Source organism: Tetrao urogallus (assembly GCF_951394365.1).
Source record: "Tetrao urogallus genome assembly, chromosome: 15".
Taxonomy (NCBI): Eukaryota; Metazoa; Chordata; class Aves; order Galliformes; family Phasianidae; genus Tetrao; species Tetrao urogallus.
This window is the reverse complement of record NC_136828.1, coordinates 5,977,366-6,005,360: the sequence shown is the minus strand read 5'-3', so window position 1 is coordinate 6,005,360 and position 27,995 is coordinate 5,977,366. Positions and strand designations below refer to the sequence as shown.

General features: G+C 39.2%; 1 protein-coding gene across 1 annotated transcript; it reads right to left on the bottom strand.

Annotated features, from left to right (window-relative positions):
• Window positions 1-13: 13 nt before the first annotated feature.
• On the bottom strand, window positions 14-27,995 carry CIITA (class II major histocompatibility complex transactivator; the record flags this gene model as incomplete). The annotated part of the gene is given in 20 exon segments (XM_079543125.1): window positions 14-86; window positions 815-898; window positions 1,480-1,563; window positions 2,319-2,402; window positions 3,369-3,461; window positions 4,631-4,711; window positions 6,055-6,126; window positions 6,228-6,401; window positions 6,502-8,215; window positions 8,632-8,697; window positions 9,766-9,822; window positions 9,961-10,101; window positions 11,343-11,489; window positions 12,487-12,546; window positions 13,174-13,257; window positions 14,614-14,673; window positions 15,177-15,305; window positions 17,664-17,790; window positions 17,793-17,801; window positions 27,831-27,995. Coding segments are annotated over 20 exon segments (3,504 nt in total).

Genomic DNA, 27,995 nt, shown 5'->3' with positions numbered 1-27,995 from the left:
GGATCATCTGAAGCTACACACTGATCCTGGAGTCCAGCTGCTGAAGGTGTTCAAGAACTCCATATGGAATTGTAGGATTCCACATCCTGTAAGAGCAAGTTCAGAAAAAAAAAAAAAAAAAATTTAAAACATAATTAATTCCACTGTTTTTTAGGGTTTTATTTCCATCATATATATATATATATATATATATATACACATATATACATACATATATATATATATATACATATATATACACATATATATTGTTGTTGTTTTTTGAGGTAATAGAATTCTGCTTTGGCTTGTCTTCAGCCCCCCGGAATCATTCTGTAGCATTACTTAAGCTAAGGAACAAAGGAAAATACATTTTCATTTCAAAGTAAGCAGTCCACTCCCCCATTCCACAGCTGACTGTGATTATAGGACACACCACAGTCCTGTCTCCCTAATTGGTAGTTTCCTATCAAACTTCCTTTGAACGTGCACTGGCAGTGTCAGTCTATTTAACCTCTAATGATGGCTATTCACTGTTTCTCCTTCAAATACAAGTCCTGCAGCACAGTTATCAGGTGCACTGGAAGGGTAGGAGATAAACAGTGAAGTGCCAACTGTGCTTAAAGCAGGACAAGCTTGCTTGCCTGTGGCAATGGGGACTTAAAGCCACTGAAACCAGCGATTCATTTTTAGCATTTGTGTGACTGTTTCTGTATTTCAGTGATTTCTCTTAATGCCTCTTACAAATCTGACAAATACCTTAGATAGCATTAGCATGAATTCTCACCCGATTTACAAACTGAAGACACAGCAAACAATATAGCAGGAGACTTACACCAAATTTTTAATATGGGGACATTTTCTTAGGCTGTCAGTCAGCTGTTGGGCTCCTACACCAGTTATTTTGTTGTACTGAATGCTGAGGGAGAAAAAAAAACCAACAAACCTCTTGTTAATTCAGTTCAGATCATGTAGCAGTACCATCAAACATTTCATTCAAAAGCAAAAATACTACAGGAGTGTGTCTGTGGATGAGGGGAAAAAAAAGAAATCCATAATTCAAAAAACAAACTAAAATCATTTATTACCAAGTATTTAGAGAATTAGAAAGTTACATCTCTTGTGGTTCCACAGCATCTGTGGTGAACTGCTTGTTAAGCCCTGACTATCTGTACTCCAATTATGTGCTTTTCCCCTTCAGATGAGGCTGGGAGTGATGCACTGCTGTTCTATAAGGATAGGCAGCAACAAGGCAAGTCTTCATCATTTCCTAGAACCACATCAGCCCTCTCAAGAATTTCCTTCTGCGCTCCACATTTTCAGGCAAATTCTACAATTTTCTGTCTCAACAAACGTCAGACTGTAAGGATAGCACAACCACACTAAAAAAAGATTTTTCCCCTCAAATTTTGTCTCTTTTGCCTATAGCTTGAAGATGTGAGTTTTCAGTATCCACACAAATCAGCTCTCCTGGGCCGTTTCAATAGATTCCATACTCACTCTAGCACTCTTAAAGAAGCCATTGCAGGAAGGACTTTTGCAAGGTTTTCTGCTCCAAAATCACAAATGCTATTGTTGTATAAGCTGCAGACAACAAAACCGATGCAGTCACAATTGAATAATGGTCAACGCAAACAGACTCTGTGTTAGATCAAAGAATTCTAGGTATGACTGGTATGCCCAAGTTATCCTTATCTAATTGCAGGTAATCTTTAAAACATTTCCACGTTTTCTATATCAAGGCACATGATCATATATATCCTCCAGCTTACACAGCTATGGCAAAAACAGATCTAGGATTTTTAATGAATAAGGAGAAATTCCTGACACACTGGAGGAAATTAAAAATCTGCAAGAAAATGAGGATCAAAGCTATGGCACACTGCATTCAGAAGATTTCCACGTGAGCAAACTATTCCAGAATTGCAGACCAGTTTCCTACATTCCAGTGACACTTCATTCAGGCCCATGCCAGATATTTTAACCAAGTGGGATGGACCATTAGTCCCCTATCTGCAAACACACACTAGCCTGTTGCTGGCCTAGCAAGCTCTGCATAAGTTTGCAGTAGACCATGATTATAGGTGTGTATTTGTATGAGGCATTATTGGTTACCAGGTATTATGAATTGGCTTTACAAACCAGCATAGTTCTTGTTACATTCCTGAGATACGCTTCTGTATATTTACACAGTCAAACATTCACCTTCTCCCTACATACTTTGTGCAAGAACGAAATCAAAAGTCTGTCTATTGAAAATTTATTCTCTTTACAGTAATTTCTGATGGATACAGTGAGGAATGTTGTATAAAACAACCCAACAGGACACAACCACTTACCTTAGTGTTGTTAATGAAGACAAGGAGGGAAGAGCTGTAGCTAGTTTCTCTGCACCCACATCTGTTATCTTATTCTGTGACAAGCTACAGTAAATGAAATTGCTTTGTTAGCTGCACACATTTATTCTAATTGATTACAACGTGTAATAAATTGATTTTAGATGTCCTGAAAAACCAATGTGATGCTACAAAGCCTCAAGTTACCATTAACCTGAGAGCTTTGCTCAGAAATTGAAATCAAACTGAATTTCAAGAATCTTTTCTTACAAACATGATTATCCTCTTGGTTAAATTTGGCAGCTTTCTGAAAAATGAAGAGCAGTAACTTGTGTTTTCAATTAAAAAAAATAATAATAAAATTAAAAAAAAAAAACCAACAACAAAAAACCCCACACATTCACACTGGGAAGCCTAATGACATCATACGACTGTGAAATTGGATGGTTTCAAGAGCAAAGAGTTGAAAAGGAGGCAAACATATCAGCAGATTGCATTTTCCCACTGAGAAATTCAGTCCTCTGAAGCATCAGCAGAGGGGAGTCTTGATTGTGTGAGGTGGTGATTGGGACTGGCAACTTGTTTCTCTCTCACTCCCTCGTTAAAGTCAGAAGCAGCAAGGTGAACTCCCCTTGAGTCTCAGCTTCACTCTGCTGCCTTTCCTCCTGCCCTTCAATGTTTGTGGCCCTAAGAATATGTCTGCCCTGGTCTGGCCCTCGTTCTTCCCTGCATTGCTTTAATTTTTGAGGCAGCTCTGGCAGAAACATCTCAATAATTCATATGCACCTTATCTTTTATTTTTAATGCAATTTACACGTTGTGTTCGAACCAAAGGCAGGAAAAGGCAAACTATAAACCCTGGGAGGAAATAGGGAATTGCAATAGGATTAAGCTATTTCTCTAATGAATATGCAGATTAAATATGTCCATAGATTAATTGCTCTATTGTGCCCATGAGTTAGTCTTGCCTGTAATTGTTACCACACAGTCTCTTTAGACCCTTGGTTTAATCTACTTCTAAAAAAATTCCAAGTTGTTAACCTTGAAACTTACTTTAATGTTTCCAGTGATGTCAGTGTTGGAAAGACTTCACACAGACTCTTTGCTCCTTCATCTCCTATGCCATTTTCACTCAGAGCATCAAGGCTGGATGAGGACAGGAAAGAGAGAATTAGCTTTCCCTTTAATATACATTTTTTTGGTTTATTCACCTTAGAGACCATTCTGCATGTCTTGAGAACCTGCATCTCAGCAGTGGCCTCAATCAGCAACAACCATCACACAGCTTCTCTAATAAGTTGCTTTCTGCTTTTCAAATATACAGCCTAGTTGAAGGCTTGACCCATTTCCTTTGATATGCAAATGGCAGCACTTAGTGCCTTACTTCCACCATATGCTGAGGATTATTAAAATGGTTTGAAATGGCTGTGTTCCAGCTGTGTTGGAATGAGATTTCCTGTGCACATAGAAACACAAAACTGATCAAATGCAGCAGAAGCCACAAATCCCTACCTAAACAGCAATTCTGCCAGGTAAGGAGCTTTAGAAGTTATTCCTCATTCAAGTATCCAGGTGGAAGAATTTTAGATAATCATAATTTCAGGTATTGGATCCCCTTCCAATCTGACAGACAACACTAGGATACACTGGGATTGTTTCAATTTCGGAGCCCTGTTGTTTTCCTAGATATCATAAAAAGATACAGAGAAATGGCTTATGGGCTGAACCATTGACTAAAGGTGCTCTCAAAACCCAGTAATCTACCCACAGTCAGCGTACTGAATATTGGCTACTGCTGCTACCACTGTTTCTAAGTAAAGCAGCTTAAAATTCAGAGATAGCTTGTCATAAAAGAGAATTAGTAGCAACAGGAATTCTTAAAACTTTATTTCTAAAGTTGCCCCTGGTAAAGAAAAGGACAAAGACAGCGTGAAGATGCCTGGGCAGAATGAAACCAGATACTAGCTGAGTATGTCTTTTTAATGTCTTTTGCAAAACCTGTAAGGAGAAATAAAAAACACATGGGCAAGCAGCAGGGCACTGTAAGTAACCTCATCAGCTTTTACTCACTGGGAAATACCCAGAGAGGTGACAGTAGGGCTATTGAATGAGCCACTACTGAGTGCCCTAATGTTGCTGAAGGGCCTTAATTCACATGTTGTAGTTATATTCACTGAATGTTTTTGTTAGTCAGTTTGTTCATCAAAGTGAGTAGTCCTGTTGAAAATAAAGGGTTTCTTGGATGAACAACCTCCCTCCTCATCATGGGCTGCCGAGGTGTAGCATTAGCAAGGTTAATCTTTAGCTTTACTCACTCTAAATGCTGCAGTGATGGAAATGCTGCCAGAATTTCCACGAGTTTTAGGAATCCCTGAAGGCCACACGCTGGACCCAAACTGGAGGAAAATAAACAGATGTAGACAGGCAGCAGTTGATTCACAGTCAGAAAAGAAACAGCAGAAGTTATTAATTTGTTAAGTAAGCTCTTTCTCTACAGCCCCAGACACCAGACAGTTCACCTTCCTCAGAAGCAACCATTCCCTACAGTCTGCAGGGAGTATTTCTGCTCCAAAGCCTCCAGATGAGGACCAACAAAGTCAAAGTCAGACGGAGCAGAGCTGTTTGTACAGAGGAAGTTTCATTAGAAGCAATATCTGCATTTCCATTTTTTACATTCTTTTTAAGACTCTCAATTGGTTTGGATTCATATATTTCTTTTCTTTTTCTGTTTCTGCAGATTTCTCATTTTAATTATTGTAATCTTGAAAGCAGAGATGTAAAAAACATTCTTAATCTTTTTTTCCAGTTATTGGCAATTCAAACTAACTTAAGATCAACATTCTAATGCAGCTTAAGGCATAAACAGAACTACAGTATTCCAGCTCCAGGCATCTGCTCATCAAATTTGTCCCTCAGATGCTAATCTCATTTGGAATTCCTTTTGTATCAGAACAAGATCAGCCTAATTAAAAGACATGGAATTTTAACCAGAGTTTTAAAATTAAAAGAAAGTAGGAAAGGAGCTGAGTAGAGGAAGAAACATAAAATCAGAAGCAAAGCATTATAGTTCTGAGTTTGGTCAGATATCAGAGCAAGAAACGAAGACCTGGTGAGAGTTCTCCACTGCATCGGTGCAAGTTCTTCCCAAATACCCTGACACGGGATGCTTTTAAGCAGTAGAAGAGAGAAATGTCTACCTTTGTAAGCTGTTTTACAGTCTGAAAAATGTAAGGATTAAAAAACCTCATTTTTCAAGACAATGTTTCCAAGTGAATCTTCCCCCTTCCAGGAAAACTGTACTACATACTTAACTTGGAAGAAATTCTCTGACCTTTTCCTCTCACAGCTTAAGCTTAGATGGGGCAGAATATTCAGATAGAACAGCTGAATATTTCTGGCAAAAAATTGTTTCACGGGCATTTAGATCACTATTTTGCATTTTGCACACTGACATGACGTCTGCACCTGATTATAAAGAGCTAAATTTTGGTAAAGTCAAACAAAATTGATAGAACCGCATTGACCTGAATCACTGCAGGATTCAGAAATTACTTTTTTTTTTTTTTTTTTTTTTTTTTTTTGGGTGTAAATTACTAAATATAGTTCATATGAGCAAAATGTAAATAATAAATGGGTTTTACTTAATGCTTTACCATAAACTGAGTACACACTGTAGACAATCCCTATGACAGTCCTAAGTGCAATCAGATATCAATCATCAGGGAAGCATTTCACTTACGCAAATTCTAGTTTTCTCAGGTTTTTTACAGCAGGAATTTCATAGCTGCTGCAACTGGAGGCATCTTGAACACTAAATAAATCACATTAGAATAAGAGCATGAGAAACATTTTGTAACCAAAATAGTGCTTTAAAAAGAATTTTAGAGGGATCTTGATCATAAACAAGCTTACCAATTGATTATTATCTCCTGCATTTCTACGAGGTCAGAAAGGTCACTGATGTCTTTCATTGTCTTTGCCTTAAAGGGATCAAGAACAAATTTTTCTGTTGACACTCTCAGCAGTTCATAGTCTTTTGTCTGTTCTAAATATTTCCATAGCTTGATTGTATCACTGAGGGAGGCCCTGTGAAGTGATAAAACATGTGAAATCAATAGCTATAACTGCTGTTTCATTTATGCACAGCTTTATGAATGACACTTGCTATCTACACAGAATGACCAACCTGAATGATGTCACATTCTTCAGGCCAACCAAGTCTTTTAGCCCATGCGTGTCAATACTGCTGTTCTGCAAATCCAAGGAAAACTCTTTTCTTGACCTTTTTAAAGTAGAGCACAGTACATGCACATCTGGTGGTGTAAGAACAGTGCCCAGAAAGGACAGGTCTGGCTTGAGCCTTAAGGCCACGTGCTGCAAGAGATAATTGTTTTGTGTTTCATAAATACAGTGCAAAAGCTCAAGTAACCTCTCTGGACAGAGGTTGTTTATTTGCAACCTTTTAATATATTTCAGGAGCATTTTCTGCTTCTTGGTTGATTTTTTTACACCCTTGTTTGAAGAGCAGAAGTAGGTGTCATCCTGGAGGAATAACAATCCAGCCAAAAATCGAGGCACTAAATGTAACCAGTTATAAGGTTTCTTCTTTTTGGATGGAAAAGACAGATACTTTATTAAACTTTTGTCCTTGATGCCTTCTGCTAATATAAGGTGAAGTGCACCCAAGAAATTCTGAATGACAAAATCGGAGAACATGGTCCCATACTCCTCTTCTCCTGTACCTGAATGTTTGGGGAATGCAAATGGCAGGAAAAATCCATTTTTCAGAGCAAACTCTTTAACTTTCTTAGAAGGAAGAAGGTCACTTTTCATGGCACTTTGGTGCTTTTCTCCAAGATACCAGGCTATACAGGCTAGCGTAGCAAGATTCTCTTGGTTTTGTGCAAGTGTAACATCTGTAACATCTGTTTGCGTAGGCATTATTTTTTGCTGAACAAATTTCAGGAAGAGTGTAGTAAGAGTTGAAGGAAGGCCTTGGTCTCCCGTTTCAAGTATTGCCTCACAGAGAAAACAAACAAATCTACACATAACAGGGCTGTAACAATGACTGAAGAGGTACTCACACTCTTTGATTAAATTCAGTGCATTGTCGCACGAGGGGAATCCTTCAAAGTATTTGGTTATGTACAGTTCTCTCTGCCGAGGGGAGAATCCTACTATTTCAATAGTCTTATCCACTTTGGACACATACTGGCACACCTTTTCTTTTGTTCTTGCTGTAAGTAATAAAGTACAGCCATTGAGTATCTTCTTTTGGATGAGTCCCGAAAGCAGCTCCTTCATGCGGCACAAGTCTTTGTTAGGCTGGCTGGCTGAACAATGGGGAAAATTCTCATGGCCGTGCAACCCTTCCAAACCATCAAAAACCAGAAGGACTTTAGTAGAATTCTGAAGTAAATACTCGAAGATCTCTTTGCTTCCCTCCTGAGGTTTCACAAAAAAGTCAAGAAGTAGATCCTTCAAGCTGTACCACTTCTCAGGCAAGCTTATTTGTTTGCAGTCAAACCAAAAGACAAATTCAAACTGAGGAAACTCTCCATTGGACCAGTCCTGGCAGATCTTCTGAACAAGAATGCTTTTGCCCATTCCTGCTTTTCCCAGCACCACAATCACTTTAGTCTCTAACTCTTTACCTTCTGGGATTTGAAATATTTGGTTTCTTTCAAGGACTGCCTTTTCCTTCCCTTGCTGACTGTTAGTTACCGAATCCTTTTCCACTGATTTTACACTGTTCTTCCCAGGCTTGGTTTCAATTTGGCTTTGCCTAAGTGTACCATCAATATACATGTGATCAAGAGACATTTCACGCTCCACAGACACAGATTTGCATACGTCTCGGAAGTAATCCATAAGTGATGTACAGAAAGCTTCCACTGACCCTAGAGAAAAAAACACATATGCAAACTGAAGGAACCAGTCCAAAAACGACAGCAATGCTTCAGGGTGCTTTAAGCACATGACTGTAATATGGTCAAAATATATCAGTTCCCATAAAGCACGCAGGCCTGAATTTATCTAGCTCCAGTTACTTCACACTTCAGTAATGACAAACACCTTTACACTAAGAACTCAATCACTCTGAAGATATCTATGGACGTGATAAAACAGCTAAGGACATTAATCTCCCGGGTAGGTTATATAGCTGGATGTCCAGAAATGTACAAGTCTAAGATCTTAAAAGCAGGAATTTAGCTCAAGAGAGTCGGAACAACTTAAATTGTTGAGAATGACAATTCCTAAAACAAGGCTCTATTCTGCAAAGGGAAAACAGCAAATTGTGGAAGTTTCAACTCACTTGGTCTTCTTGAAGTTTCTTCAGAAAGAATTACTGGAACTTGGACTTCTTTGTACATTTCTAAGCCTGAAACATGACAATATACTTGAGAAAGATATCCAATAGTTGCTGATTCAGCTTTACTAATTTTAGCAGGCAAACGAATCCAAATGCTCAAGTTCACTGCAACATAAAACATGTACTGTCAGGAAAATATTACCACTGATCTTACACAAGAAAGGGGAGAGAAAAGCTCACAGTATTACACGTGAGCTGATGTGAACCAAGGCAGCACGACACTCAAAAAGATGACAGCTGTTCCAACAGTGTGAGGTCATAGCATAACAAGGTGGCATCCACTGTTTTTTTATTTTTTTCAAATGGTGGTGTGCAGAAATTCACATTCACATGTAGGAAAGGTTTATCTCATCAAAAGTAAAAGCAGTATACAACATTTACAAGTATTTTCTCAAAACTTGGAGTATTTGCCTATTAATTCCCAGTTCAGTTGTGCATCTGTGGGCTGGATTAGCCACCAGAGGGCAACAAAACACTTGTAGTAACCCGCGAGGAGCTGAAATTGCCAGATCACGCAGATCTCCCTGCACTCCGAGAGTTGGAAGAAAAGTGCAGAGGAAAGTCTGCTATCCCAGCTGGGACTGTTACAGCCTGAAAAAGACTCTGATCTATTTTTTAAGCCCTTCTGCATACTATGCATCTGCATTGTTTCGTTAAATAAGACTTCAGTTTTATAGCTCCTATGGAAGCTGACTGCAGCATATGGCTTCCAGCACAGAGCACTTCAAATGCTCAGGCAAAGACAGCAATGGGACAGCCTCATGCTCTGATAGCAATCAAACACAAGGGGCTTTTGTAAGGCTTTTAACTAGATAAGATTTTCCTTTGTGGCAAACTGTATTTTTTTTTATAATTGAGCCAGTAGTTCTACAAGCCCTTACCTGCCTCGTTCTTTGGACTAGACTAAGCAGCAAGTCAGCAGTATAAAGCATGAAATGCCACTGTTTTTTTTTTTTCCTTTTCTTGAATGAGGTCAACTTCAGTAAAACCAGCAGGGGGGAACTGGCTTTGAATAGAAGGGAGTGTTCCCTCCCCGATCCAAAGTAATGTACATATTCAAATTGATGCTATACTTACCATTTAAATTAACTTGAAAACCTGGGGATACCATTAATTCAGTGGAGGAAGTCAGTGCTGGCAAGAAACAAATGAGAGTTTTCACTGTATCGCAGCTATTAGTGACTGAAATGAGGGAGTCTTGTACTCTGTTAACAGCATTGATTTTCCAGTACTTTCTGACTATTTATGTGGATAAAAGATTATAGTTCTTACCTGGATATTTTATAGCATTAGATTGACCATTTCCAAGAAAATAATTAATTTTCTGCTGAGCAGGATCCACAGAGTCTATGTTCTCTCTGTTGTCTTTCATGCCAAGTGGCAGACTCTCTGGAATCAAAGGTACTGAAGACCCTGAAACAGCAGAATCATTACTCTCCTGTTTTCAAATCTTCCTATCTCAAAAAGTTCCTAAAAACAAAAACTAAATAGCCTTCTGAGAGATAATTATCTTTTCTTGTACTTTCTGGGCAAATACTTCCAGCAGAGACCTTATGATACAGAACTGTATGACTTATGTTTTTTCTAAAGTTCATGGGATCACATGAGGGACACAGAACCCATCAGAATAAACTTTTAAAAGGTATGATTATTGGAAAACACAGGGGATTACCCAGTGTTTAGTGACTCTTGTGTCTTGACATTCAAAAGACAAAGTCTATTACTATGAAGGCAATATACTCAGGGCAAAGTCCATAGATGTGCAGACCAGAGATCAAGAAGAGAGAAAATGTACCGATACCACATATCTGAATGAATGCTTTCCCTCCTTTGCACAGAACTGCATAACACAGCTGTACAAGCAGCTAGTGAGCATTTTCCCTCTGACCATAAACCAGGGAATTGTTTGTTGATGGAGTGTTTGTAACTCAGTCATACATAGCCCCGAGTTTCTGTGGTGTGACAGAATTTCTTCCACTACTTTGTGCTGTTTCACCTAGCTTCACAGAGGCACTCCCACACTTCCAACTTACACAAAGCTTTTGGATTCATTTCCAGCATAGGTTTAACAGCAGGAGGTATTAGATTGTGAGTCTTTGTCATTAGCACTTGCCAGTGGAGCCTGCACACCTTCTGTTATATACAACATGACCAAATCAAGGTGACTACTCAGCCCATCACTTGGATAAGTATTCACTTTTTGTGAAAAAATTCCACACTAGATTTTGGTCTGCTATTGCAAAGACACAAATAGCATGTATAACTTCAAACACAGTTATCTAGCAGCCCTTTACAAACACCTGGATGAGAAAGAAATTGGAACTAAACAAAAGTTTATTCTAGAAAATTTTGTTATTTCCTATTCTTTTAGGACCAATAGTTAATTGTTTATATTAAATAACTCTCATCTCTTCTTTATTAACCTGCACTTCACCAATTAAACCGAAGATTCATTCTATTCAGGTAGGGGGAAAGTACTTTCAATTTATCTTGAACATTTTCATTCTGTTAGTAAGTGTCCCAGTTTTAAGTCTCAGACTGAAGTGGCTGTTAAGTTGTTTTCCCCACTACTGTTCATGGTCAATGACCAAACTTACAAGATGCAATAAAACAACCAACATAAGAGTTCACAGCTACAGCTGTGTGGTACATACCAGGAATTACAAAATTTCCCAGTGCATTGATAGTGGGAACAGAAAAGGACATGTGCTGGTGAGTTAGTGGGGTGCAGTCAGATGAATGGCTGTTGAGAGACGTCGTAAGGAAACATCCATTCCCTGTTGATACTGCAGGGGCATCCACTTAAAAATAAAAATGAGACAAAAACAAAAGAGAAATTTACTTCACTGCTAGAAGCCGAGGGACCCATAGAAGAGGTATCAACAGATATCATAAAAACCCAATTCTTATCAGTTGAGTTGTGAAAAAAAAAATTAATAACTTTCCAAAATTTACTCTGCAAAATCTAAAGAATAAATGAAATTCTTCATCTTTCCTGGCCTGTCTTCTTTCTAGATGTGTTTAGACTGACAGATAAGACTCAACAAGGTCTTAAATTGGCTTCAAGGGCACAGTCTGTCCCTTAATACTGCTTGAGATGGGAGAGGTTGAGGTACAACAAACCGTATTTACTTATGCCTGTGACACACATTTATCCTACAGCCAGGCAAGAACTTGAGCACTGCTTTGTCCTTGGAAACAAGTTATAGCCTGCTTGCTGGATGCTGATATTACCTTGTAGATGGTCTGACAGCTTAGAAATGTTTTATATTTGTTTTACTTTGGTGCAAAGGACTGTAGAATATGGGCTGGGCCAAGAAGCAGTCTCTTCACTGTTATTTTTACTAGGATGTTTCCCTGGATTTCTGTGAAGCATCACACTTAGCCACTGTTTGGCGTTTCCTGGTATTGATCCTCTTTTTTTCAGAGTCATGTAACGCATCATAAATAAAAGGTGTACATGAAAAAGGTTACAAAATTTGTCACTGTTCCAGTTCTCCACTGGCCTTCTTTATGCCCTCAAGCGGGTTTAGAAAAGTTCAACTGTGCCTCTCTAGACACAAAGTCATTTTTCTATCATGAATTGGACAGCTGCATGGTAAGAAGCATGTGATTCTACAGCAGTTTCTACTCTACTGGAAGCACTGAAGTATGAAAATGCACCACTATGCTAATCATCAAATCTATGACAGCAGATCTTCTTTGCAAGGCAGAGTTACATCTAACCAGGAAAGCAGTATGGAACATGAGGCAGTGTAATACAGTCAATAATCTTTTCGTATTCAGCCAGTATCTTACCAATTTTCTTGTATTTAGGTTCTGAAGTATCAGAACAAGTCTCTGCAGAGCCTAAAAAGGCTGAAAGAAAGAAAGGTGACAGTAAATGACAGAAAGAGGATTCAGTTTGTTGATTTTATGTTTCCATTGTAGAAGCTTATTTTACACTTTAAAGTAAAAGAGGATGCTAACAATTTCAATTCAGCTACTTCAGAACTGCATGAGTCCAAAACATTAAACACGAATGTGAGTAGTCTCATATTAGTTTACTGTGATCCTGAAATTTGAATTCGGCTATAGATTATTTTTTTTTCCATAAATAATGTAGCTTTGCTGTTTTTCTTGCTGTTAAAGAGTGAACAGTTGAACTAATGCTTGCTAAGCTGTAGATACACTGCAAACAAAGTTAACATTCTCACAGAGATTAAAAAAAAAAAAAAAGGAAAGAAAAATTAGGGGGAAAGAAATACAACATGCTTAATGTCATGTTACAGGAAACCAAATTCTGCAAATTGTGAAGAATGTGCTGGGGGGAGTTTTTGCTTAGTGTCCATCCAGGATAGGAAAAGTCAGGGGAAGCACATCTGCTTGTGTCACTGAAGAACTACATGAGAAATGCACTGAGGCTGCATATAAAACCAAAGAACTCTAATCCAAATTTTGCATGCAAACTTTAGAGCCTTTCAGACTCTCATTGTTTTTACTTACTTCTTTTGTGACATTTCTGCTTCTTTACGTCAGTGAATTTCTCAGTGTTTTCAAGAGCCATTTCATCCAAAATAAGGTTCCCTGCTAAAAAGATGAAATATTGCAAATCTCAACTTTTGTTCTCCTAGAAATGTTGCAGGAGAAGATAAAAGTGAGAGAATGACACGAGAAGACAGCAATGATGAAACATGCTCCAAATAAAAGATGAACAACAAAAACCATTCTGCAAAACATACCCAAATCTATAGAATTTAGAAAGCTCACAGAACTCCAACCATAGATTCTGTCACCCTGTGTTAGTTTTGAGAGTGAAGAAATTGATGTACTGTGACAAATTCAATGGCTACTAAAACACTGCTAATTATGAGCAAAGAATTAAACATCATAGCTGGATCACAGCTATATTAGAGAGTTTGTGTGATCTCTGTACCAGAAAAGGACCTTAGTCATTATATAGATGAAAAAGATTAATTATTTTAGAGGAAGAGTAAAGGGTTCCAAACTGTTTATATATTTTTTGTTATAAAACAGTGAAGCTATCTGTATCATTCTTCTACAGGAAAATACATAAATATTAAAATTGGATCTCATTTCCCCTAAGATCAGCACCAATTTTGCCATTACGTTCAACCTCTTCACTCTGAATTCTAAAAACACCAGGGAGAGGTAAAAAAAAAACATTTTAAAAGCCACATGGGCCTCTTGTAGCCAGAATTAATTGCCCTGGATATGCTCTGACCTTTAGCAAGCAATTCCAAATTACTTTCTCCAAGCATAAAAGAGGATGTGCAGATATTCTGTGAACCTTTCTGAATCTACATATTTCTCAGCAGCCACACGATAATACCGATTCTCTAAAATGGTGAACTGCTGCTTTTGTGCCACAACCAAAACACTGATTTTGATCAAGATGTCAAGCAAATATCTCCAATCAATTACTGATATGAAGAAATCATTTACTACATGTATTTTATACCATTCCTGTGTTAATCTGGGAGAAGTAAAATCTGACATGGCTTCTCAGGCGACTTAGTGCATCCTCCACAGAAATAAGGGTGCAGAACTGAATTTATACACATGATAAAACCTATTGGTGTGTTGGGCTTAATGAATACATGGACATCATTTGTGTCAAATGCTGATAAGTCTATGCTTCTTGTAGGCATTTACTGCACTAGACAGTCAAGCAATGCCTACAATACTGCTATGGTGAAGTGATCAGCAGTTTGGCCACAGATACAACTGCTATCACATGGAAAATCATGCAAAAAGAAAATATCCTCAGAACTTGTCAGGACAGTTTCCAGGTGAAAGAAAGCTGAAGGTGGAAGAGGATACCTGATGACAGAAATCTTACTGGTGTTCTAATTGAAGTACAGTGCAAGGTGTTATCCAGAACTCTGTCATGAAGAAAATTAAACTTGTCCACATAAATCTTACCAAAAGCATCTTCCACCTGCTTCTCATGCTGATCCTTGAGCACATATTCTGCTAATTCAGCTAAAAGAAGAAAAGAGACAGGAAAACAGTAATGCCACAGTAAATTTCACAGTAAAAATTGTTTACTACTGTTCACAGAATTCTGCAATATAACTGAAATAACAGTTAAATTAAGATTTTCTTGTAAATTGTTGCTCAGGAAACAAAGAACATGAGAAAGGAGAAGTGGAGACAGGAAGTATTAAGCAGAAGGAGCCATTAATAGAGAGATTTTCCCCTAACAACCACAGACTGTTGTTCATCTGTTTCCCCACAATGCATGGTTTTAGGTACCAAGGTTAGGCTTATTGTGCATGAGGAGCCTTGAATACCTGCCATATCATGGTTAGACTTACTGTGCATGAGGACCCTTGAATATGTGCCACTCTTTAGAGTGAAAATAGAATTTGTAGGAAAGAGCTATATCAAATGGGTAGAAAAGAATGAGCACATTAAGATACCAAGAGCTGGTAAAAAAAAAAAAAAAAAAAAAAAAAAAAAAAAAAAAAAAGAAGCTTTCATACCTATTCTAGCATAAGCATCTCTGGCACTGGAAGAGAGATACAATTCATCCTCACTTTCATCATTTTCCACTGTACACAGGAAATCCATATTATTGAATTGTTCATAGTTGCAGGTATCAATTTCAGGATCTAGAATGAAAAAGGAGTTAGCACTGGTTTAACAAATACCACAGCTAAGGAAAAGTAACAGAAAGCAGGACATGAAGAAAAAGGAGATGTATTATTTCAGTGTAAGGCTTTTGGTTTTTGGTGCATGTTGGCTAACTAGGAACAGAATTGAATTCTCAGTAACTTACAGTTAACCCAGAAATCCACGTTCTTTTGTTAAACTCTGAAAATTCACCTCTCCTAGTATATAAAGCGGTTCCAGAATCCATTTCATGGCACTACAGCCTAGAGACACGGCGTGGAATCATCACAGAATCATACAATTGCTCAGGTTGGAAAAGACCTTCAAGATCATTAAGTCCAATGACAAGCTAACCGTACTACCCTAACTCTAACAACCCACTGTAAAATCATGTCCCTGAGCACCACATCCAGATGGTTTTTAAACATATTCAGGGCTGGTGACTCAACCACCTCCCTGGGGAGCTTGTTCCAGTGCTCAAGAGCCCTTTCTGTAAAGAAGTTCTTCATGATATCCAACCTAAACCTCCTGGGGCAACTTCATAGAATCACAGAATGGGTTGGAAGAGACCTCACGGATTACCAAGCTCCAGCCCCTCTGCTGCAGGCAGGGCTGCCAACCTCCATACCTAATACTAGACCAGGCTGCCTAGGGCCCCATCCAACCTGGCCTTGAACACCTCCAGGGACTTGAGGCATTTCCTGTTGTCCTGTCATCTGTCACATGGCAGACAAGACTAACCCCAAATAGTCCATGTTATTAAACCTTTTTACACTTCAGGATGTGGTAACACCATCCAAATTCCCTCTTGGGAATGTTGCAGAGTCCATGCTAACCTCTGATCTGCAGCAGTAAATTGGCTAGGAAAGTGCCAGTCAGACAAGGCCAAAAGCATGTCAGGGACTGTGTTAACAACTTAACAATGAAGATGTCCTACTTCCAATAAATGGGGCCATATTTTGACACTGTTTAACTTATCCATGTCTTCTCAGACACTAGGAAGGCTAAGAATTCAAACCAGCAAAACATCTCTGCTGTTGTGAAAGTCAAGTCCTTTATCCCTAATTCATCCTACTTTCAGTCCTGTGCAAGTGAGGTCATGGCAGTGCAGAAAAACTCCTGCAACAAGATGCAGAAAGCAATGTGAATTTGAAATGGTATCACTCCAGTATGGTAACTTCTTAACGTCTATCTGGCACAGAGCTCTAGGACTTCAACATATGTTCTCCTTTCATTGCCATTCTCAACATGTTGAGCTCCTTTGCTTAAAACAACCTCAGCTACTGTTTCATAACACAGCAGCACAGGTACACTTTCATACTTTCACTCTAGCAAGCCCAGGCAAAGCAGTGTGCTCTGCAATGTCCACATTAATTTAGGAGCAGAATTTGAGGGCGAGGGCCAACCTTCTAATCTGCTTAGCTGTAGAAACCTGTATGAAAGGAAACATCCCCTCGGCACCCTAGTCTTTCTGCTTTCTCCTCCATCACAGAATAATGAAATCATTAGTCCGTGCTCTGAAAAGATGTAGAACAGCACCTGCTAATGCAAGTCTGTTGTGTTGGTGCCTTAGGAAATGATAGCTTGCTTGCAGTTGTCTAGCTTCATAGAATCACAGAATGGTTTGAATTGGAAGACACCTATAAAGATCATGACTTAATTTTTAGGTAGTCCTATGTAGTGCTGAGTTGGATGTGATCCGTGTGGGTCCTTTCCAATCTGAGATGTTCTATGATCATCCAGTTCCAACCTCCCTGCCATGGATACCTCCCACCAGATCAGGTTGCCCGAAGCCCCATCCAACCTGGCCTTGAATTGTTAAGCCTTGTCCCATCACTACACACCCTTGTAAAGAGTCTCTCCCCATCTTTCTTTTAAGCCTTCTTTAATACTGCAAGGCCCCAGTAAGATTGTCCTAGAGCCTTCTCTTTTTCAGGCTAAACAACTGCAGCTCTCTCAGTCTGCCTCCGTAGGAGAGGTGCTCTAACCTTCTGAGCATATTTATGCCTTCCTCTGGACCTGATCCAACTGCTCCATGTCCAACACAAACATGTGAGCTTGTGCAGGGGGCACAGCTCAGAGAGGCTCTCCATCCATTCACTCTAATTGACACTGATATTTGGGATTGTTCTGGACCAGGTTCAGCACCCTGCACGTCTTTAAATACGTGGTAGTTTCCGGAAGCAGTCATTGTTTTATATACTTATACAGAAAAAATTATCATATTGCAAAACAAAGCACCTGGTGAATTCAGTCCAGCTACCACGATGAACTGTCATTGGATGGCCACTTAATCTTGAAGAGATGGCAATGCCTTATATCTAAATTATTCAAGTGCTTTTTAGTGCTTTACTAACCTGCAAAGAATTCACCTTCATTTCCAGATGACTTAGGGTCTGAGAATGTAAATAGATGCACTGGATCAATATCACAAAGCAGCAAATCAAGGTAGCCATTTTCAGACACAGATGCTGAATCCATGATTTATCTCTTGTCTGAAATCAGATCACAGAACAATTAGCTATGACAGAGACAACTTCTGTAAATGAAAAGTAAAAGTCTAGCACTGTGGTTTTCTGTTGATCATAAGCCATTGAAATCTGATAGGATTGGAACTGGTCTCACTGGTCTCATGCGTGAGACTCATTGCAATCTGCATCTAGGTCTGTAATTTTAAGTCATTGTTGTCATGCAGATAAGTCTCAAGTGAAGTTATTGCAATGAGATTCACCCATTTTTCACACCAACCACGTGGGATACTGCAGTCTGACCATACAGCCCAAAACAACCTGGCAAGTACTAAATAAACTGCAGCTTCTGTAACTTCATCAGAATATAAGTGGTACAAGCACAGATCCAGCAGTTATTGAGGGAACAAGGAGACTGCAGTGAAGAGGATGGAAGAACTCCATCCTGTACTGCTATGACAATGTCTGTTCAGGGTCAGCAGCTTCTGGCTGGGCTGCTACATCCCAGCCCGTGAGACCTGCAGACAGCTCTAGGAGATGTCCCCTCAGTACAGGAAAGAACAGTAAAAGATCACACAGCTGTTTTGTAGAGCTCTTCCCCAAACTTTATGGTTTACTGTGTATGGTCACATTGGGAATTCATTTCTGGTAACAGGGCACTTGCTGGCACTGTAAAATTTACCACAGTAATTTAAAAAATAGATTTAGCAATATCTGCTAGACAAAAAAAGCACTAGACAGAAAAGCATGAGCTAATAAGAATTGCTAAGCATTTTAGAGTGCCATACAAAATCCAGACAACTCTCTGCGTACTCACGTGCTCCCTGCTGCACTCCCACATTTCTGTACGGTTTGGGAACTGCTTCGTTTCTGCATTTCTTTAGATAAAGTTTATCTGTCCTCCACCTCATTTTAAATCCCTTCTGTATGCTTCCAGTTAGAGCAGCAAGCACCAGCATAAGCTCAAACATTCCACAGATAGTGGAATAACTGTACATGTTGGTTATTCATCATCTTTATCAAATGATTTCCAAAACAAATATTGGCTTCTCAGTGCTTACAGATCTCTGATATGAATGGTATCCGTGTTGATGATCCAAGTCATTCAATCCACCGTAATTCTCAGATACCAACATGAAATGGACAACCAGCAAATTTTCCAGTCTGCATCCTGTTAAAATAGCTGGTCACACACTGCAACTATGGAAAGTTTCAGACAGGCACTAAGAATTGTATTTTGAGGTGAAGGCAGTAAGCAGAACCAGTCACACTACCACAAGCTACTTTCTTGTGAACTAATCCTCATTTCCCTCCCAGCCCTGGGTGGAGTTGTCCCTTTGTGCAGCTTGGAAATGGACCTCTCTGTGTTCTTCTGCAGAAGACACCTGAATCTAGAGCCAAATCTTAGGAGAGCAGGTGGACATAGCAACACGCCATGTGTAGGGGTGACCTACACTCCGGTACTTCTCCTTTTTCATACTGTGTGGCCTCATTACATTACCAACATTACAAAAAGTTGTGGTTATTGCCTGCCCTACTATAAATGGAAAGCAGAAGTTGACAAACCTTCATGAGAACCAAGAAGGAGGTTATAAACATATCACATTAATTTCTCAAGTTGTTGCTGCATGCTCTTTGTTGTATTACTGTAAAATCTAAACACAGTTGGGCCTTGCAGAATATTGGTTTTCCACACTGTGAACAATGCTGTTGAAACATTAACCCCAAAATAATATTGGATCAGAAGTAGAGACAGAGAAGTGATGAGCAGAAGTTCTGCTGTCCCATAGCCCTGGGCAATGTGCTTTGGGTAGCCCTGCCTGAGCAGCAGCATTGGAGCAGCTGAGCTCCAGAAATCTTTCCAGTCTCAGCCATCCCATGGTCCTGTGCAGTTCTAAAGGGAATGCAAAACAGACAGGTGAATCACTCCTTCCAAGTTCGGCAATTATTAAACTGCTTGATTACAGCAGATGAAGAAAAGGGCAAATCCTATGGAAAGGGAGTAAGTAGGCCTTCTTAGTCTTTGTGGAAATATAATCCTAAGAGCTTTTGTTATTCTAAAGATCTCTTCCAATTGCATTTCCCTGTGGTTAAATACAGACATAATGCAAAATGTTTTGCATTACAAGGTCAAGGTGTCAGGAAGGAGCTGAGAAAGGAGCCTTGCCAGTGCCAAGTCCCACTAGAGAGCTGAAAATTAAGAATTAAGAAGAGCTACAGCTCAGGAGTACAGGAGTAAGAGAAATGTAGCCTTCTACCTTGGGAAGAATGAAGACTTTCAAAAATGAAGAACTTGCTCTGTTTACCCTCTTTTTTTCTTCACTGCATTGGGCTGACATACATCTACACAAATCTGCCTTTCTATTATCTACACTGGATTTCAGGTGGTGTAGTTTCTTTTGCTGAACCAAAAAAAATCTTAATAACAGCTGTGCTGCGGCATTAAAATGATGGTGGGATTTGTGGAAAGTGCTCTGTCCAAAGTTTCAGGGAAAAAGAAGTGAGTTTTGGAAAGAGGAAGGTTGCTACATGAAGGGTGTGCCAGAGGGAAGCAGGATTACACCTCTGGATAGTGAATGCTTGGCTGTGTGTTTTAACTGAATCACAGAAAATGAAACCCAGCATTACTAAGTGTGTTTACAACAGCAATTGCTTTCCAGGACTTTCCCTTTTTTTTCCACACAGCATCCCACTGAATCCAGCACCCTCTGTCTGAGGCTATAGTTGATGTGTTCTATACTGCTCAGTCACTTTCTTGGTTGTTTCACACGTGACTTTACCTTAGTTTACTGATAATACAGTCCCCTGGCATCCTGTAGTGTTGCCAAAATGGGCATTTTGCATATTTTCACATCACAGGATTAAAGTTTCATCCAAACCTGTGTGTTAGGGCATTGAATGCTGTTACCAGCTCTCTGGGGAAGGTAACAGGGGACCAAAGTCCCATGGGACATCAGCACTGACATTTGCTTTTGGCCTCTGCACAAGCAAAAGTTCTAGGTGAGAAAGACAGGTTGTGCTTCCCAATGTATCTCCAGGCCTTTCAGAGGGTGCTGTCTTTTGCTATTTGGGTGCTTGTTAAGACTAATTTTTTTTCTTTAAATAATGAACTAACACCTCCTTTCCCAAGCAGCCTGTTAACTCCAGCTCCATCCCTATATTCCCCATTCTCCCTTTGCATTAACTCTATGATGACTCAGTGCATACCTCTGCTGCAGTAAGGTTTCTACTCAGGATGCATCCATGTTAGTGCTGTTTTCTACATATACAGCACAGCAATTTGATTCACTTGCAAGACTCTGGGTGGGTTTTGTTCAGCACTCTTTTACAGTGCTAGCAAAACAATAAGAATTACAAATGCTGGTAAAGTAGTAAAAGAAATAGTGAGCATCACAATACCAGGACAAAGAATACAGCTCATGAAGCAGTAGGTGTTCCCTTAAATCACATACAAGTCCTAAGAGTTAGATGGCACATTTTAGTTTCCTATAGATAAAGGGAGTAAGTTGTGACTTATCATTTGACACCAGGTAATGAAGTCTGCTAGCAGTTAAAACCAAGCGGTAGTTAAGAGGAAGAAGATTTACAGAAAGGCAATAATGTGGAGTTTTCTTCCAATGTGAGAAAGATGCTTCTGAGGAGATCTGTCAGGGGGTTTTCTTTCCCAAACTCTTTTGACTGACAGGGAATAAAGCAATTTCCCACAAGTACAGAGGATAAGAAAATTTTAAAAGAAAAAGAAAGTCATCTCAGGAACGGAAGAACCCTGCCCTACAACTTAATTTTCATATCAGTTTAGGAAGCCAAAAATAATAGTGTGCAGCTTATATTTAGCATTGGAAGTTTGGGGTCCTATTTCAAATCTATGAGAAGCTTATGTCCAAAAGCCTGTTTAGCTTTTCCTGCTGTATTATGTGATTTACCAAAAGATGATACTTTTGCCTACGGAAGGCATCTTACCTATGCATTAGTCTAAAATGAAAGAACTGAGATGATGCTGGAAAAAAATCTGCTGTATGTCCTACCTTACTCTCCTTTGTCTCCTTCAGATGAGGTTAGAGAAGTTTGAAAAAGTACAGATGTCAGCCTGAGGGATTTTCTGCCTTTCTGTGAACTTCATTGTATAGTGACAAACAACAGATTAGAAAATCAAACCCCAAAACCTCACCAGCTTTGCCTGGTAGATAGGTATGTGTAGGCAGGCTGCAGGCAAGCTGTCCTGCAGGCGTCAGAGTTGAGAAAATCTTTGAGAACAGAATTTGCCTCCTGAACCCAGCAGTGCCTCTGCTGTCAGAGCTGTGCCCATCTCTCCCATCTCAGCAGGGAGGTGATACGAAGTGGCAGAGGAGACCCCTTGCCTATTTTTTAACAGACAAACTACCTTTATATTCAAAGACCTTCTCTATCACAGAAGCCCTCCTAAACCAGAACGTTTTCTTGCCAAAACAGTCAGAAGAACAGAAGCAAGCTAGTTTATTCCAATACTCCGCAGTTTCACTTTCCGTATAAACAGTATTTGTACAGAGAAGAAGCATGTTCCCCTCAAAATCTGAAACTACTCATTTTCAAGCAATTAACATGACTAAAATTTCTGCAAAATTTCATCCCTTCTAATTCAGATTTTATCCTAAGAATACTTCAAGCAATACAAGTCCAGATACTGACACACAAATCAGTTACAGTTCTTCACGGCAGGTAAGATAAAATGAATTTACCATGACAAAACCATAGCAGTTGAGAATTGAAGAAAGACTGACCTTAGGAAAGCAGGTGGTTCCTGTTTCTTTCAATCTGGATTCAGCACCAGCACAGCAGGAGAGCTGCTCTCACTACTGAGGGTTCATAGAAATAAGGAGGAAACAAGCCAGGCAAGTCACAGCTGAAACGTTAGAGGCTTAGGGGAATTCCAAAGAGGAAAACTAAGAGGAAGCTTCCCTCTAGCAGCCCTGTACAACAAACTCCAGTACCTGTCACTTGCCACAGCTAAGAAGAGCCTGCACTTGCTGCTTTGTAGGAACAGAACAATTTATCCACTTGGAAATGGAAACTACTTGAGAGTTGGCAGAACAAGGTTTGGTGTTCCCCAGGATTCCCCATTTTTTTCCTGGTTCAAATCTGTCCCAAAGTCAAACTGTTAAGCAGTCCCTTGGAAAGAATAAGCAGGCAGCATGCAAGCACTCTTACCTTGGGGCTCCATTTGCTCAAACAGAAGTGAAACTATTCTTCACATGCTTAAAAACTCCAAAACAAATAATTTGGTACCTTCTGCAAGTGGCTTTTGCCCTTGGTCCAAACTGACAAGCATGGTGCTCTACACAACATAAAACTTGTCTGGTTTACACATGACTTTCGGAGTTTGCTGGTACCAACATTTGGCAGACAGTGTTTATTCATCTTTTGAATCTCAGACTGAGTCACACCTTGCTGGTGCCTGTCTGTCATAAGACAAAGATGAAAACTAACTTACCTAATGAGTGTTCCTTCTGCAATCCTATTGTTGCTTCCATGTGGAAATGCAACCCTGTTTACCTATTTTTCAAATTTTGTATTATGCAAAGACCTACACGAGTTAGAAATTGCTGAAAAAGAACTTATCCTCTAGTGAGCAAATGCTTCTTGTAAGTGATAGCTTATAACAAAGTTCCAGAGTTTGAAGGGGGAAGGAAAGCAGTGAGATTTGATCAAGTCAGTGGTATCCAGGACTTGCAAGCTTTTGGTCAGCTGCTTGGTAACAGTTGGCTTCCTCACAGGGCAGCAGCAGGTCCTATAAGCAAAGCAGCTGCTGATCTGTGTAAGCCTTTTTCCTTTAGCTCCACTTCCACCAGGTTCTGGGGGAACATGTTAACCTAGAACAGATAATGATTGTAATACAGTCATTGCAAGGAAAACTCCTACAAACAGTCAAAAGGATTATTGTTAATCTTGCAACACGCAGAACAACCCCACAAATCTCAAGCTCCTTTATGAGTCCTGTAGGCAAACTTCATCAGTTTCTGTGGCTGTAATCCCCTGGTGTAATCAATGTACCTCAAGAATGAAAATTTGGAGAACAAAGGAGTTTGGCTGTTTACTGTAATTCCAATTCATATAACTACAGTAAAAAAAGTTGCCCACTTTGTGCACAACAGCCATAGCTGCTTAGAAACAGCAGAAAAGAATTGCTGGAACAAATCAGAGTAGTAGTTCATCTAGTGGACTAATCGCTAATGATGGTCTTAGAGACAGAGTGTAAAGAAGACAGGAGGCTGTGAGACAGCTGAGAAGTGCCTAAACTCCATAGGTGAACACCTGCTTCTGTGCTTCAGTTTTTGCTGATTCAAAATGAAGATAAGCTGCCCTACAGCAAAAGGAACAAGCAGAACGTACCAATGGATATTGGAAGCACTGCAAAATTGATGTAAATGATGCACTTTACAAGTGGAGGAAATCTGAGGCTTTCTCAACCAGATATTTTAGAGATCCTCATTCAGGACCTGCTGGTATTTGTCTGTTCCTGACCTGTATTTATTTGCTAAGTAAAAGTCATTGAACATAGATCTGAAAATGAACAGATTTGAAAAAGAAACTTAGAAAAAAAATTTGCTTCAAAGGAAGTTTAATCTAATAGTTTGAGTCATTTCCTGATAAACGTATATCTTTGAAGCTACTTCTTTAAGCTCTGCTCCTAATTACAAAATCTAGAGAATAGTGACAATAGTTGAACAAGTGATGGATGAAGACTAATGCTTATTCTGATATACTTTGGTTTCCTTCTGTCATGTCTCAAATTAATCCAAGTTTTGTGACAGACTCAGAGCCAGGCATTACAGGATCATGATCTTTGAATGCAGATTTTAGGCATGAGTATTACAAAAATGAGAAGCAATGGATGTGTTTACAAGCATTTTGGGGATTTAATTAAAAGCAGACTCTATACGGTCCCAGCTTATGTAACCCCAGGCTACGTGCCATGATATTCTATAAATATGACTTCTTGGCATTAATTTGAATGTAAGAACAGCACTAAGATCTTCCAGTTCAGTATTTTTCCACTAATGAACTATCTGTTTTTTTCATTAGCATTTCTTCTTGTATTCTCAGAAATGCCCTTAGAAGTGATGCCCAATACTGTGTTACAGGAGAGGAAAAACTTCACATACAGCCCTGTGCTGCAGCCCAACTTTCTTCCATCAGGTTTACAGGACTATCTGCATATTCTACTAATTATTCCTTCATTATCCTTTTAGAATTGTTTTCTAAAATTCATTCTGAATAATATAACTAAGCTGAAGTTCTGTTTCACATAGAATGGGCCATGTTAGGATTGTCCCAACACTACTTCTGTTTTCCATTATATACAACATTAATCTTCTGATGGATAAGACTTAAAAGTTAAGTGAGTTTACAACCTCACAATTTTGAAGACTTCATATTTTTATCTCTCCTTCTGCCCACTAAGAACCTCACAGTTCTTGAATCCAGCTTCTTAAGTCATTAAGTACTTCCTCTCATTAAATATGCAGCAGTCTGCTACAGATATTGTAATTTTTGTGCTTATAGGCAGCTGGAATTTACAACAGAAAATGTTCTTCCCACACATGCTTGAAAAAGGTGAGTGATATTTTCACCACGAGTTGTCAGAATGGGTTGTGAACAAATGCTGCTCAGATTATCAATGGTTGAGATATCAGTAGACAAAAACTGACTTTACTGTAGTCCTTGATCTACTTTACTTTTCTTGTTCTGCAGAAATATCAAAGATTAAGTTTTATTATGGACTGACTATATAAATGACTATTGGAGAGCTAACCTGAATGGGTGGATCTGTTTGTAGCTGCTCTTGGACTACATTCTGCTCTCTTCTCTTCCTTGCCTGCCCCCCACTGATGCACTTTGCACTGTTACAATGCAATAAACAAAAGTAAATCTTTAACAATACAAAAAGAAAAATCTGATTTACCAGATAAGTACTTGGTCCCTGTTGGCTTGCTATCTTTCATATTTTGAGGTTTATTGCCACAGAGTTTAAACAGTACTGGGGAAACAAAGTGTTCAAATACAGATCCCATTTTTCCATAAATGTCAGTCATATCTTCCTAGGTAGGTCCTCTCTGTCTTTTTCATGGAGCAAGGCCTGGTGGTTCTACTTGGCTATCACATCTTCCTTCAGCGTGAGGTTAAGCAATGCATGGACATCAGAAGCCGTAGCACCCAAGATAATCTTTCTTACTCCAGGTAGGATCTCCTTAAAAAGATTTATACCTGCAACTGAAGATGCTTAAAGGAGGTTTGAGCAAAATGTGAACTTTATCTAAAATAAAAGATTCACTCAGTCAGCACCAAAAAGATGAAGTGAAAAAAAAGTTGAGAGACTTTGGCCTGCAATAGCAGAGGTATTTCCTCATTTGAGTTAGCCTTTAAATAACACTTCCAAGAACAAATACAAAATGACCAAACAACACCACTCTTACAAGCATTATTAAAAGACAATTCACCAAATCAGCAACATGGTCACTTGAAAAAACATGATATCAAAAACGTTTGTCTCACTGAAGAGGATTACTATAGCAATATCTTTGTCTTCCAGTAGAGTTGGAGTGTGGCCACACCAGTGGGCCCACCAAGGTCACTGCTAAATCAGAGCAGTACCAAAAGCTCTAACACAGAACACATCCTCACGTGAGGGATAGATTAAAACTTGGAGCTTCCAATGCAGAATTAGAGATTAGGTTGTGAATAAATTCTTTCAGAAAAGCCAAACGAGAACCAGGTAGAAAGCCCAGGCTGTTTTCAGTGGCACTCAGTGCCAGGACAAGAGGCACTGGGCAAACCCTGGAGCACCCCCTCCATTCAGGTATCCATGGACACTGACAAGTCTCCAGGCTGAACAGCCCTGGCTCTCTCAGCTCCAACCCTTCATCATCTTTATGGCCTTACGTTGGGATTCTTTCAAGTATGTCCTGGCCTCTCCTGTACTGGAGGGCCCTACTGGACATAGCACTCCAGGTGCTGCCTCACCAATGCCAAGCAGAGGAGCAGGATCACCTCCCTCCACCTGCTGGCAATACTTGACTTAATGCAGCCCAGAATAGCTGCTTCTTAAATCTGATTCATTTTCCTTAACTTTATTTAGAAGTTTTTATTTACTGATCTATGTGACCTGTTGCAGCAGCTTATGTTTAGGTATTGTTTATATTTGAAAATACACATAAAAGAAGTTATAAAGATGGCAGTGGGTAAATAAACAATTACCTATTACTGACAATTCTCTTTATGCTATGTTTTTTTTTTTCTTCTATGTTTTTAAGTATCTGATTGCTATAGCAAAATGTACAGCTTTAAAATAAAAACAGGAGCAAAATTTCTAGGGCTCTTTCAAGGCTTATAGGTAGAATCTTTAACATCCAGTTTACTGTGTGACTGCTAAACAAGAATGTAGGCCAACTATGGGATAAGGATTCAAATGCCCAAATATTTTTTTCGTTATTTGCTCAGCGGTTTCACTTCCTTGAACACTGCCATCATTTCTTTTCATCAGACACGTATGAAGTTGGATCAGTAATTCAACCTAGCTAGAAACCTTGCACTGAGATGAACTTGCTAAATGATTATAAAAGTTATAAGTACATAACTGTCAATTCTGGTTAAGATCCAAAATCTTTGTAGAAGAAAAATGATTTTATGCTTCTTCAGGATGTTAATGTTTATGCTCAGTAACATGAAATAAATGGAAAAGATAGGAAAAACAAGCAAATATTATATGGCAGTACAATTTGGCTTGTAGTGCAGGTGGGTAACAAGTTCAAACTGTAGGTATATAATCTGCAATTTATTTTCCTCATGGGAAAGTAGACCCCTTAGATTTTTCAGGCACATTCATGTTTCAGTTAAAAAATGTATAAGGAATGTTTTTTTAAAAGTATTAACTATTAAAGTTGCTGCCTACATTGACCCAAAACAGAAGAGAGAACATTTGTTGAAGTACGAGCAGGAATACGGTCCTACTCACTCAGAGTAGCACAGAAAAAATCTTCTATCAACACAGACCTGTACTGAATCAGATGTCTACACTTGTACATTACCATCCTGAGGAGCAGAAGAGCATATGCTGAAGGTCTGCCCTCCAGAAAGCTGGGAACTGTTTACTCTCATCAGTGTGCGTTCTGCAGCTTGGGGAAGAGAGGCAGTCCCAGTCTCAGCTTCTTGGATATGGAGGTTTACAGAAGGTTTTTTTGGCATCAT